Below are 15,156 nucleotides of genomic sequence, written 5' to 3' on the forward strand. Positions count from 1 at the left end.
AAATATGAGACAAGGCCATATGTAACACTTGATAAGTGACATAGAAACAGATGTGGTTTTAAATGTCAGGCTGGTAACATCCCACATTAAAAAAGGGAGGAAAAATAGAAGAAATTTTATTTATGTAATTTTGATGCTGCACTGACTATATTTATTCACTTAGAACTATGTGTCTTAAGAGAACCATGTATGGAAAAAAAAATGGCAGCAGTATGTTACAAGCATATGCAGTTCTAGGTTTTAAATGTTCCTACAGAGACCTAAATATCAGTATTGGAATGACCACCTCTATAGGCTTCCCTTTACAAGGTCTAGAATGGGATGCAGAACAAAAAATTGAAGTGTCAGAACTCTGTAAACACCTGAATGCCTAATACTGCTTAAAAAATAGTTGAACATATATTTATTTGATAATGTCCAACTTATCTGAGTAGTTTTGTCTCGGGAAAAGTAAATCATATATGTAAAAATTATTCTATTGGTAATATTTTGAAGACTTCCTATAATCTTCAGTTGTTTAGGTCTTCATTTTACAAGGTTTTCAACTTCTAAATTATAGATAGAATTTTTTCTTTTGCACTAGTACAGAATATACCACTGTGTGAGGTTTGATACTAATGTTGATTTTTTTGGATTTGCTCCAAACATGCATAGCTTAGTAACCAACAAAAAGTTAAATATTATTGTAATACACAATTCACAGGGCATCTAAAAGCATAAAATCCCTGAAAACTCAAAAATGACTAACATCAGAGCATTCTGATGGTCTGCCATGGTATTTCAACTAAAAAATTGAAATGTGAAATCTGTTCACTTCATATGAGTGACACTGATTTATTCATATAATATAATATTCCGCAGTATGTACTTACTGGTGGTAGCATCCACCAGAAAAATGAGACATGTACTACTAATTTATTTCAATAGCTTACTAAACTGAATGTACTCCTGTGATATTTTATTCTTCCCACATGTGGAACAGATCGTATTATTCTAGTTGTTTTTTTTTTTCTCATGTTTTGTACTTTTTTCCTCTCCCTCTACCTAGTGACTTACAGAATCCCTAAACAATTAACCGAACTTCAGCATTGTAAAAATAAGGTATTATTGTTCTATTTTCTCCAGTGAAAGTGAGGACAAATATATTTGTCCTCAAAGTAGCAGTTTCTTTCATTAGGTATTACATTTTAAACATATGATTAAAGCCATGATTTCAATTGAACTTTTGAACTTTGTTCAAAATAAAGACTTAAGTTCAGGAAAACACATACATTGTGCCAAACTCATACTCAGTTTGCAGACCTGCTTTCAAGCTACTGCCATGCTTCCACCATCAACATATGTATGCCTCATTAATTCACAGATACATGTTATTTTACCCAGAAAATCTACCATGATGGAATACAGTGAAGTTACTGCAAACTAAATCTTGTAAGATCTTATGGGCATTCTCAAGATAAATTTAACACTAACTTTTTGTCACCTCCTGCTTGGCAACCTTACCTCAGTTGCCTGTCATTCCTGTCTGATGAAGTTCATGTTGTTTCTTCTCTCTCAAGTGCTAGCTTCAAGGTAAGAAGCATAAATGTGCAATTGCTGCAGTGCCTCCCAAAGAAATGATGGAAGAGGAAAGGGAAAAGAAGTATCATTGCACTTACTATATAAAAATCTGCCAGAGAGAAAGCAATGGGCAAGAGTGACAAATACTGAGTCGGGAGGATAAATCCCCAAAGACTCTATTAAGCTATATCCTAGAAAATGCTAACTACAATGTATTTTTTTGTTATTCTTTTGTTACAAAGACCTAAAGCTTCTGACTTTTTTTTTTTTCTTTTTTTTTTCCTTTTGGCAGCACTTGAATAGAATATTATGGCACTCAAATAATTTTCAATTGAACCAAGTTTGAAGAAGACTTTGGTTAAAATCTCACCCCTGCTAAAGCCATTAAAACTTTTGCCTTCAAGTCCCTTGAAAATTGCTCCAGTTAGGAGTGTATTTGCAACATGTGGATCTTTATAGACCACAAGATTTTGGAGTCTTTTCTTAGACCCTTCCAGAGTGTAGTTTTTTAAAAATTTATATGACCTATTGGATACTGTCATCATAAAATTCTTTGACAAAATAGATGGTAAAAAATAGAAATCAGTATTAATTACCACAGGAATTAATACAGTTTAAGAGTTCATGGAAAGGCCAATAGTTCACAGCTGAATTGGAAGAGCAGAACCAAAAATTCCCACTTGGACCATGAGTAAGAAAAGGTAGAAACAGCCGCTTGTTCCCTTTTTAATCATTTTTGGCCTGACATCCAAACTGGCAACAAAAAGAGGTAAAACCCTTTTCTATCTCATCAATTCACAGAGGAATTGAGTTCCCAAGTCTAGGTTCAATTTAACGTATTCAGGTTTCAGCACATGAATTTCAGTTTCAGGATTGCTTAGACTAAACTTTGGGTTTAATATAACCCCTCTGTTTTTTTAGGTTATTGCCAAAAATGATGAATTTTTAACACAGATGCAGCTCAAGTGACTCAAGTTGGAGAGGAACCATCTTCAGAAAAAAATTGTCTGTATGAATTCACATCATCAATTATAGTGCGATATTATTCACTTTCCACAATGCATTTCTATAGTATGCATTTTGGTTGCATACCAATATACAAGTCAATTCATGTTTGCAATTTTTAAGCAATGTATTTCATCCCGTATGTATTCTTCCCATGGTTTCTGGGGAGCTAAAGAAATGAAAATTAGTGATATCACTCTCAGTGTTCACAGAATCACAGAATCATTAAGGTTGGAAAAGACCTGTAAGATCATCAAATCCAACCATCAACAACACCACCATGCCCATTAAACCATGTCCCACAATGCCTCGTCCACACATTCCTTGAACACCTCCAGGGAGGGTGACTCCACCACTTCCCTGGGCAGCTTGTTCCAATGCTTCACCACTCTCTCAGTAAAGAAATTATCCCTAATATCCAGCCTGAACCTCCCCTGACGCTACTTGAGGCCATTCCCTCTTGCCCTGTCGCTAGTCACTTGGGAGAAGAGACCAACACCCACCTCTCTGCAACCCCCCTTCAGGTAATTGTAGAGAGCAATAAGGTCTCCCCTGAGGCTCATCTTCTCCAGACTGAACAACCCCAGTTCCCTCAGCCGCTCCTCATAAGACTTGTGCTCCAGACCCCTCACCAGCTTCGTCGCCCTTCTCTGGACACGCTCCAGCACCTCAATGTCTTTCTTGTGGTGAGGGGCCCAAAACTGAACACAGTATTGGAGGTGCAGCCTCACCAGCACCGAGTACAGGGGCACGATCACCTCCCTACTCCCGCTGGCCACACTATTTCTAATTCAGGCCAGGATGCTGTTGGCCTTCTTGGCCACCTGGGCACACTGCTGGCTCATATTCAGCCAGCTGTCAATCAACACCCCCAGGTCCTTTTCTGCGGGGGAGCTTTCCAGCCACTCGTCCCCAAGCCTGTAGCATTGCATGGGGTTGTTGTGACCAAAGTGCAGGACTCGGCACTTGGCCTTGTTGAACCTCATACAATTGGCCTGGGCCCATCAATCCAGCCTGTCCAGATCCCTCTGCAGAGCCTTCCTACCCTTGAGCAGATCAACACTCTCGCCCAATTTGGTGTCATCTGCAAACTTGCTGAGGGTGTACTTTATCCCCTCATCCAGATCATCAATAAAGATATTAAACAAGACCGGCCCCAAAACTGAGCCCTGGGGGACTCCGCTTGTGACCGGCCGCCAACTGGATTTCACCCCATTCACCACAACTCTCTGGGCTCAGCCGTCCAGCCAGTTTTTTACCCAATGGAGAGTGCACCTGCCTAAGCCATGACCCGCCAGCTTCTCCAGGAGAATACTGTGGGAATCAGTGTCAAAGGCTTTACTAAAGTCCAGGTAGACAACACCCACAGCCTTTCCCTCACCCACTAGGTGGGTCACCTGGTCATAGAAGGAGATCAGGTTGGTCAAGCAGGACCTGCCTTTCATGAACCCGTGCTGGCTGGGCCTGATCCCTTGGTTGTCCTGCACGTGCCCTGTGAGCGCCCTCAGGATGAACCTCTCCATAATCTTCCCTGGCACCGAGGTCAGGCTGACAGGCCTGTAGTTCCCCAGATCCTCATTCCAGCACTTCTTGTAGATGGGTGTCACATTCCACAAACACTGGAGGACACTAGTTCTAATTTACTGAATACAAAGAATAAGAGTGCATACCTGAATTCTGTCTTTTGATAAAAATTTGAAATGAAATTATCTAGATCAGTCAGCATAACTGGTGTTTTTTTAGTATCTTCTGTAATATTCAGAATATAATTTTCTATATCTCTGCATTAAAACTGTAACTATCTTGTTGCATAATAATACAAGTTTTATCTCTCACTGTACCATGATTTATAGTCTAACCACTGCAGGCAAAATGCGTGTGACTGCAGACACCATCTTTCAGCCTCCATTACATATATTCAGTTAGCAACACTGCCTTTCAAAGGTGTTGATGACAAGATATTTTGCTTTCATTTCCACTTCTGCCTTTTTGTTATCTTCTTGTTCTTTGGTAGGTACTGGCTACAAAGATGATTCTGCAATTGTGTCACACCACCTTTGTGTCCGATGTGGACATACTAGATCATGACAGAAAAGATTTTGACGTTATCCTTGTAAAAATCTAATTTAACTATAGACTTAAACATGAGATTTTGGAGCCAGAGACTCATATTTCACAACTGTAAGATACATATGGGAACACAGGGAGAGAAAGCCATGGTCTTCCCACACACATTTGTGGGGTTTGAACCATCAGATTTTTTTTTTTCAACCAGCTTGTGTATGAAAAAGTAAAATAATTCAGATTTTCTGGTTGAGACTAGTATGCTTTTTGTCAAAATATCAGGGCATTTCTTTGGCAGTTTTATTTAGAGAAACACTCTCTGGCTCCTCAAAGACACCAGTGACAGGATATACATACCTCCTTAGGTATCTAAGTCAGAACTCACCACTCTAGGGTCCCTTACCAGTCAAAGGAAAGAAAGACACATCCTGAGGGTATCAATCTCACCATAAAACAGATGTCGAAAGTAAATCATAAGGATCACTCTTCAGACATTCTGCTTTAAGACATCTAAAGTTAGGCAAGATAAATCCCACCCAAATCTACAGAGTTCAAACTTGACACACTGGTAAAGGAAATGCTTTCAGAAATTTAGTTTTTATAGTCTTTCTTGTTTTCATCTGCTTCCTACTTTTTCAAAAGGTAGATGTAAGAAAAAGCATGTAACTTAACATTTCTATGAGCTACACGGTATTTAAATGAAACAAACTATTTTCCATAACCCCTAGATAGAAATAAGAAGTTAATTGAAACTAAATTATCAGTCAATTTGTCCAAAAGTTCTATACTCTGTTTCTTTGCTACTAGACACCACAGTAAGGGAGAATGATTGTGAGTAAATGTCTCTCTCAGAGGAAAAATGCTAATATCAACAGTGTGTATATGTGAATAACCATCTTGTAAAGAAAGAAAATACAGGGACATCTAATCACATGTAATCTTTGTTGTGAGCAACAGTTTGGTTTTTTTCCTCTCTGTTTCTCTAATGTTTCTTATATTCACTTATCACATATGCTTCAAATAACTAATTTTCTCTGGCAACTGACAATTTAAAAGAAAAGTATATTACAGAAAAGAGAGTTGCATTGGTTTCCATAAATTCATATAGGCTATGAACAATTAGGACAATTCTAAAAATAGATTCATGGATAATTGTCATAAGCCCTGACTCTCACAGTTACTTTACAGGAAGTCTTTGGGATAAAGCAAATACAAAGATTGGCATAATAGTTGTATAATTTACTATTTCCATCTTATAAAACTTCAGATACATTGTTTCTGTATTTTATGGAAACTAGTGTAGAATTATAAACTGTACTGGTTTTTAAAACACTGAAAATATATCATATAACAACAGTGCATTACCAAAATTCAAGTTACACTAAGCAACCATAATTATAGTCTCATCAGAGCTACACAAAGCACTATCAGATAAAATGTAGGTGCATCTATCTATTGTTATAAGTAAACAAATACACTACTTTAGGTAGCAAGAATCATTAATAGTCTGAACTAAAAATGGCAAGAGAAAAAATCAGTACCCTCATTTGACAGAATGCCTAGTGAGACAAGAAAGGTTCTATACAGCAACGGCATTGTAAGGATGAATAAATAGCCGTAAAGTTGGCTTGTACTGCGTGGAAGCTTGCAGATGGTGGATGAATTCATGTCTGTCACGTTTTTATAAACAATGACTTTTACATATTGCTGCCAGATGGAACATAGTTTTCCATCTTGAATATAAATCTCCAAGAAATACAGCTTCCTTCAATGTGTTCCCTGGATATGAACAAAAACGAATTCAGAGGCAGGTTTGGGAGGCTAAAGCAGATTTAAGGAAATCTGGAAGAACAGAAATTAAATCTTCAAGGGTTTCCTTGTTATAACTCAATTCAAAATAATGGAGTTACCCATGTGTTCTGTATTTTTTGAGGAAAAACAGGAAAGGTATCGTATAGACTTCTACAGGAAAAACTACATGTCATCTATCAAATGCAAAATACATCCTAGGCAGGTCCAGAAGACCATTCAATCGAACTTACTAGTAGTTTGGCAAAACTTTTGCATAACATTTTATCTTGCTTCAATAAAAAGAGTTATCTATCCCACAAGATCTGATCGTAAAATTAGAGTGCATTAAGCATGAATGCATTTAATCTTTGCATATAATAAACATCTGTATCTGTATCACAGAAGCACCCTGCTGTTCTCTTCGTGTTAAATGATACCTAAACAGACCTAATATCTAATTCAGATCTGATTATACCAGTCTTTATATAGATAAGCTTTCTCAAACTATCAAGAAATTACAGAATTTTTTGCTTTTATATGTGCTTACCCATCACACCTAGCTTTCTCATGTGTGTCTGGTCTTTGTTTCTAATGCTAGCTGGTATTGCTAAGAAATGAATAAGTGATAGTGAGGAAGTGAACTATATGACTGTAGGGGAGAATATTTTCCCATTCAATGACTTCTCACAAAATCTGATTTGATGACAAACTTGAGTTGACTTCTCTCAGACAGCCTCAAGCATTGTTTATATGCAGATAATTCTCTGTGTGAACCCATTAGGCCTTTACAACAATTATAATTAAATATGATTAGGAAACCTTCTGGCTTACTTGGATCCATACTTACATTGTGCTTTGTGAGGTTGGAAATGTTACTTGCTATTGCTTGTAGCCAGTCAATAGAGTCTTCAGCAGAGAGACACTGAATTATTCCACTGCAAACCCCATCCACAGCAATTACTTGGAACGCATTTTGCCTATAGACATGTCATAACAGATCAGGTCAGAAGAAAATTTCATCTGTTCTAACATATCATCTTAACAATACTTGTAGAAATGCTTTTCTTTCTATTACAATGAAGATCAGCCACTGAACACTGACAAATCGCTCATTTTCCTGTTTTATAAATACCTGACATATTAAAAAGATCATGCTAAAAGATCAGCTCAGACTATATTAAGTTTCCATAAAGCTATAAAAAAATTCCATGGACTAGCTCTACAGAATCTTGACCAACACTGTCAGAAGATAAACAAGTGAAATAGCTGATGCATACCAAAGAGTTAATACTTTAATACTGCAGATCACAGAGAAGGGAAGTGCACTGGACACTGTAGGCAATCATTTGAGAAATTCAGTGGAATACAGTACCTTTTTCTCAACAACTTTTGTTTCATTCTTCTAATACATTGTTTAAATACAGTAACATTCCTGTCTGGATCCCCCTAGTTGGCTGCTCTTGGTTATAGAATTTTGATCCTCTTCTAAACTACTGATAGAAAAGCTGAAGAATACAAAATCGATCAGGTAGCATTAATGATTTTTCCAATTGCATTTCTGAATATAGGATCATTAGCAAAATACACTGGAATGCCAAGAAACATCCAATGACAAAAGCAGTGGCCACCTGGCTGCCTCTATCCCAGCACCAGTCTGGGCACCTACACAATAATCTGTCATGCATTATAGACTGACTTTCCACAGCTGAGTGCTGAGCAATTATAGAACAAAAGAAAACTTTCAGATGCTAAAGCAGGAGCAAACCTAATTTCTTCAGTAAATAGCCTTCTTGGCTAACAGCCTTTGGAAGGCTCACAGGTCTCTGGCTTCAGAACTAAAAAACCTCAATATTAATCCATATCCCAGAGTAAGAGACAGGGAATACCAAGTTCCACTGCTGGCATTCTGCTACAAACCCCTCCGTTAATGATCAATTCATGGTTTAAAATTAAGTACATCATTCAGATTCTTTGAGAATGGCTCAGGCAAAGTGAGTGTTATCTTCAGTGTAAGGTAAACTGAGTGTCACTGATGACAGTTTTTGACATCTCAAGACAGATATCCATTCTGCAAGGTCTTTTTTCTACCTCTTGAAATTATATTCTAGTTGCATAGAATGTAGAGCTCATACTTATCTCTACCATAATGGTCTTTGCTGCATCCGTGTCAAGTACAGGCTTTTCCTCCAGTCAGGAGAAGCATTAAAAATTAATTAGAGCCATGCCTTTGCTTTGAGAGTCCTGTCATGAGAACTAGTTCTTAAAGGAGGGTAAGGCTTATATATCCTAATATGATCATGCAGAGACCTGTGGTTTATCTAATTCCATCAGCTAACTTACCAGTTTAGTTGCCTTTTCACACAAGTAGTGATTTTTCCTTAAAATCCAAAGGTACAAACTGAGAGCTACTTCTTTCAATGACTCATTTGCTCATTAATTCAGGTCAAGTTTTTGAGGAAGATTTATTTAAAGCATCTTCAGGTAATGTAGCTAGCATTTGTTTACTATATCCTTTATTTTAAATGGCTATAAATACAAATAGTAAATTCTTCCAGAATAAAAGTATAAATAAATTCTTACGTAAAGACAATAGCATGATGCTCAGAAAAAAATTGTTGTTTCTCTCTTTCAGGAAAAAGAGCATTAGTTTCAGGACTTCCTTTCTTTCTACTCAGCCTATTGTAAATCAAAGTAGGAATCCAAGGAATCTGTTAACGTGTGATGCTAACCTGCACAAGCAAAGAAAACCCAGTATGTTCAAGATTCAATCCTGATGCACAAATTTCCCTTACACTTCAAACACAGTGAAACTGATGCATTCAGGGCATCAGACTCTTCCTACTGTTCTGATCTGTGCACATACAAAACCATTCATCCAGAATGTTCTTGCCCAAGTATCAGTAAGCACAGACTATAAGATGCATGGTACCTAATAAATTACTTCTGAATGTGGTCTGGGTAGTCGTTATCCTTAGCCTTAGATTATTGTAATAGTAATTTCTTTAATTAGTCTACCAGCCAAAGTCCATATTACCACACAAACCTGAAAAAATAAGGTATTAAATATGTGTTTTATATTAAATAGAGCAAATAGTAGATTAATCGCTTTATAATACAGAAGAAAAGATCAGATGAATTCTCATTCAACTACACATCTCAGGTTCTGTGCCTTCTGGAACTCAAGATTTACTTTTAAATTAATAAGCTTTTGAAGATTAATCTGAATGCCCTCTGGAATTTTATATTAATACCCTCTGGAATTCATGCGTCTCAAGCATCCCACTAGAAAAGCTAGAATACGATCATGAGGCATAATAGTGTATGTGATAATGATATGACTTATTTCTGTGCCAGTCTTTTCAAACTCTGAAACACAAACAGTTATTAGGCTTTATATAGCGAAAACAACCTTGTAAATATTTACTACAGAAAATGTAATTAATGAAATTCCATTTAATGTTGCTTTCTTATATTATTTTCAATAACCTTTCCTTGCTCTTTATAGCAGTCTCTTTTAAAAATTATCTACCTTTCTGTCATAACAAATTTTGAAAGGGAGTCACATTTTAAAATGTTTACACTAATTTCAAAGAATCTTATAAACTGTCTTGCTAGCAACATAAAATGTTTGTTCTATGCTTTTTTGAAACCCCACTTCTTCTCACATATTTGTACTGCATTTTTGTTTCCTTTAGGTACTCTTACTTTCTCATGTTAGACAGCATAGAAGGACCCACAAGGAGAAAATTATCAGAGTAGTTATTCAAGGTTTGAGTATTAATTCAGGTATTTTGTTTTATATGAATATACTTTTAAATTTATTTTCAGTAAATTCAAATCTCAGGAATATCATTACTGCCTAAAAATCTTTCTCTGTAATGTATGAGTTCTATAATGTGCACTTTAAACTTGCATTTTATTGATGCAGAAGAGTGAATTTTAAAACCCTAGATCTATGAATAGTTGAATATGTCCTAATTTTCCATGTGAGTAGTTCTATTCAATTCAATATCTTATCTGAAGTATACAGCAGAACAGATCTCAGATTTGACTGTTATGATTTTGGGCCCCTTATGCTTCATGCTCTTAATTATTTCTATTTCAATCATTGTTAAACATTGAGCTGAAGGTTTTCACAGAATTTAATTAAAAAAAAAAATCCTGCCTCTGTGGTGACTATATCCTGTTCCTTTTCAGTTCAGCCAATAAGCAATTGTAGCCTTTGGTTGACACCTTGACTCCCTGGGCCAGCCGTTGTTCCTCAATATAACAAGGATCATGCAGTCAAGTAAATATGATTTTGCTATTACCAGTCAAAAGCCGCAGGCTGTTTTTAGCTTCACAGTTTTCTAGTGGTGAAACAACTATTGCCTAACCTGCTTTAATTTAAGCTCTGTGAATATGAAAAAGGCTGGCAGACCTAGGTAATGTACTTCTATGAAACAACAGCCCTTAGAATTAACTGAGGCTGTGGGAGGCTTTTGTGCAACTTTCAAATGTTTGCTGAGAACCAATGAGAAGGAAGCAGGCTGTGATAAGAAACAACAAAATTTACCCCATGCAAACCCCAAACTGAGGTTGAAGAACACTCCTCTTCCCCTAGTTTCTGGGGAAGATCGTATACCCACCCCTGGGGGCCAGTGGTATCAGTTGACTGTAGGATGCATAGAAACGCTGGAAGGGTTAGAATAACAACAGAGAAATGATACCGGGGAGGTTCTTTCCAGAAGTATTAATGAAGCTTTTCTGTATTAATTAGGTAATTTTACATGTGTATGAACAGAGGAACAGGAAATTTTAAACCGCTAATGGCTGATGAGCTGTCAGGGTATAGCATAACACACTATTCTTCCCAGGCTCACACTTCTAAGCTGGCAGACATGAAGGCTGCATGGGAAAGCCAGAGTTTATTTAAATTAGTAAGGCCTCACAGCCTCACAAATGATAAGTCCTTTGTGCTTATTTTAAGAGTTAATGTTTCTGATGGGTTAGAAGAAGTAGTAAAGGACAAACATGCTCTATAACTGTAGACAGCTGTCCTCCAGTTAATGACTTACACACTGGAACTCACAGATTTTTTTGTATTAGAACTTCATTCTTACATATACAGATGATAAATTAATCCACAAAATACCTAGGTCTTTAAAACTTTAACAAGCATGATCTTACATATATACTTTGCCTTCTTGATTTTGTAGCTACTTTCTTTTCTATTTAAATGCGTAACACTTGAAAAACAGTAATAATTCCAGAATATTCTTGTCTTCCTTTCTGATTTCTTCTGATTTACTGGGATAATATTAAATTAAGCAATGAAAAGTTGTAGGTCTATATGATGAAATAAATTTAAACCTGACTAGGAGCTTTGGACAGCTTCCCCAGTGATTGGGAGACAAAATGGCAATGAAAGTCAATGTTAATAAACGCAAAGTAACACATATGGGAAAAAAATAACCTTAGCTATATGTAAACAGCAAAGAACCTTACTGTAAACATTGAGGAAAAAAATGCAAGAGTTACTACAAACAATTCTCTGAATACCATCGCCTTAGCGTTCAGTGACAGTCAAAGTATTAAATAAGAACAGAGAAAAAATGGAAAACGTCATTATGTCTTAGTATAAGTCAAAAGGGATCCTCCTTGCAGTCCCGATCACCTTGTATCATACAAGATATATTAGAATTATGAAAGAAACAGAGAGGATAACAAGGATAATCAGAGCTATGGGAGGGTTTCCCTAAAAGGAGGCAACAACAGGGATCCTTCAAACTGAAAAAGAGAAGACTGAATCTGAAGTTATAAAAACATAAATCAAGAATGCTTATTTAGCATTTCCCTTGATACAAGGGTCAGGGCCCAGAGTCTACCCTCTTCACCCTCCTGCATGCCCGTCTGCCTGTGTTTGAGGCCAGCTCTGCCACAGCGTGGCTGTGGGATGTGGGACCAGGGTGCTGTGAAAGAGCTTGAGCGGTGGACCTGTCCCTCCCTTCACTTGGGAGCGGCGTATCAGCTCATGCCCTCGCACTTGGTCCTCGCCTGAGTTTGGCTGCAGCTATGCCAGTGCCTGGACATGTATCCCACTGATACAGACCCGACCTGTGGGCTTACTTCCCAGCCTGTCCTGAGCCCCACCTCACCATGATGGACTCATCTGAAGACCACCCCTAGGCCTGCTCTGCTTCTCCACTGAGGACTCTTGTCTGCATGGACACTGCCTCATCCAGCCCCGCTGCCACCCTCTGCTCTTGGCTCACCTTTCCCATGGGGCAGCCAGCCCTTGTTGCTCCCAACCAACAAGATTACTTCACCCAATGAAGTTATCAGGTGAGAGATTTAACACAAACAAAAGGAAGTACATTTTAAAAATGTAATTACATTGCAGAGCTCAATGCCACAGTGCATTGCAAAAACCCAATGTAAAAATAAAGCAGCTTAGAAAGCAGCTTTTGAGGACAGGAGCATTAGCAGTTATTAAATATGATGACGTACGTGGAATCTCAAACTGAGAAACGTGCTGACCACTAGGCGCAAGTGTGAAGATCACACATCTTCCCCACATAGCTGGTCCTGGCTGACGTCAGAGCAGAATATGGGCTGAGGCGGACCTAGATAGACCTTTATGAAAGCTCCTATGTTTCATGTCTCTGACAGCTGCGGTGGAACTAATAATGCCATTCCTCTAACAAGGCAACTCCCTAAGGCTTGTATCTGTCAACCGAGAAGTCAAGTTTCAACTTTCTGAACTTTACCTGCACAAATCTGATCCTGGAAGGTACTGGGAAAACCGTGAATGAAGAAGTGGAATTAATCGGAGATCACACCACCTTTTTTCCCACCTAAGTCCTGGGGATGCTGGCCATGAGGAACATGATAATGTATCCTGAAAAACATGAAAAGGTCCTTCTCAGTTTTGAGCTTCATTACAAGTACTCAGCAGATTTGGAAAGAGAGAAATAGACTTCAAAGACTTTATATTTCTTTTGGCATTGTGTTCCACTTTCCCCAAATCATTTGGCATCAGTTTTAGCTAGCACTGGAGATTCTGAATTTTTTTTCACAAATAAAACAAATCTATATAAACCTCAACTTCAATATGCTTAGAGGAAGTGTGAGGAACAGTATTCTAAAAACCTAGGGAAAACAGATTGAGTCCTTTTTTTGAAATGACTAGTCATGAATAGAAGTGAATATTTACTACCTATCACATCATCAGCTACTAGTTTTATACCTAAACGCTGAATAAAGGTGATCCCTAAATTATTCACTATACAGCCATAATTCAGTTGTTTCCTGTGACCCCGTACACATTTATATGCATGTCTATTCTAATTACATCATCTCAAAACCTGTTAATTGTGAATGGGATTTAATATGTAATGAAAATTGTTTCGTCAAAACTACAAGCTTATGATGAATATTTTAATTTTACCTATCTACGCAAGACATTACTTATATGAAAATTTAACTTTACCATATCTACAATTACATCTAGAAAGAATAAGTATTTACATATCTACATTCTAATTTCACCACTGTTTTTACAGAATATAAATTTGAATGAGAAACGCTTATAAAAAGTGAAATGATCAACATTTATTTTTAAAAATCCAACACCTCTTCACTTCTTTGTAAAGTGCTTTACAAAACAGTGCTAGTGATGATGTTACTTTTCTGGAGAAGCATGATTCCCACTGAAATGTATGTAGTACTTTTAGTATATCTGTAAAATTGTACCTGCCATTCCTGCATAATTTACAATTTTTTAATCTCAGACTTCATATTTTTTCTTACCTGTATCTTCTATAAAATAAATATTACAAAAATTAGTACACTTTGTATTTTTCTAGAGTGTGATTTTTGTGTAAGATCTATGGAATTATAAAGCTTTGCCAACTTGAACTTTACTTTTACATGTATGTTCATATATCTCTCATGTATATAAAATAAAGTATCACTATGAACATCAATTTAGCTGAACAGTAGGCTTTTCATAAGTAGATTCACTTATTTAAAAGACTGAATCTCTGGTGAAACATTCCATAGATTCAATCAAAGTAAACGAATGGAAGACTAAGCTAAGATGTTGTTCTGAACATTGTCTTGAATTTTGAACGTTTTGTCTGCTTTCAGGAACCCTTTTTCAGCTGTGATTAAACTTGAGAAAAAAGCTGAAATGCGGCAAAAAGTTTAGATGCAAATTGTAGGCCTAAACCTGGCTGCAACACAAATGTTAACTCTACCTTTAGCCTGCATAACTCTGAATTGCTGGCAAAAGACCAAAACAAGCCCTGTCTACTCCAAATTCTGAGTCAGAAGTCGTCTTCATGGAAATCACCAAGGCTATAAAATAAGAAACAGACTATGGCCATAAGTCATAATGCATTCTAGAGAATATTCTGAGAAAAAGGAAGGACCATGACATAAAAGCTGTACATAATTCAGGAATTCATACAGAGGTCTCATTTGGTTTTACGAAGTATTCTATTTCCATTACATGGGGACATCTGAGATAAGAAGCACATCCTGGTCTTCAGCAGAAGAATTTAATTTAGGGTGAATTATAGACTCATGATGCCTGATTACATTATTTAAATTGAGAGAAAGAGACTTGGTTTCAGTAAATTATTATCAGTTCAAATAGAAACGGTAGCTAATTTAGATCATTTTCGACACCTGCAGAAATAGGATTCACAAATGGTAGCATGCTTTTTATCCTAAAAGCAGAGTTAGAAATGA

General features: G+C 36.9%; 1 protein-coding gene across 1 annotated transcript in view; it reads right to left on the reverse strand.

Annotated features, from left to right (window-relative positions):
* The window catches only part of SNTG1 (syntrophin gamma 1), a 159,484-nt gene that overhangs the window by 97,116 nt on the left and 47,212 nt on the right, over positions 1 to 15,156 (reverse strand). The window contains 2 exon segments of the mRNA XM_059815621.1: positions 7,268 to 7,397; positions 13,170 to 13,300. Coding sequence (XP_059671604.1) covers positions 7,268 to 7,397; positions 13,170 to 13,300 — 261 coding nt within the window.

Source organism: Gavia stellata, chromosome 3 (assembly GCF_030936135.1).
Source record: "Gavia stellata isolate bGavSte3 chromosome 3, bGavSte3.hap2, whole genome shotgun sequence".
In the NCBI taxonomy this organism is placed as follows: domain Eukaryota; kingdom Metazoa; phylum Chordata; class Aves; order Gaviiformes; family Gaviidae; genus Gavia; species Gavia stellata.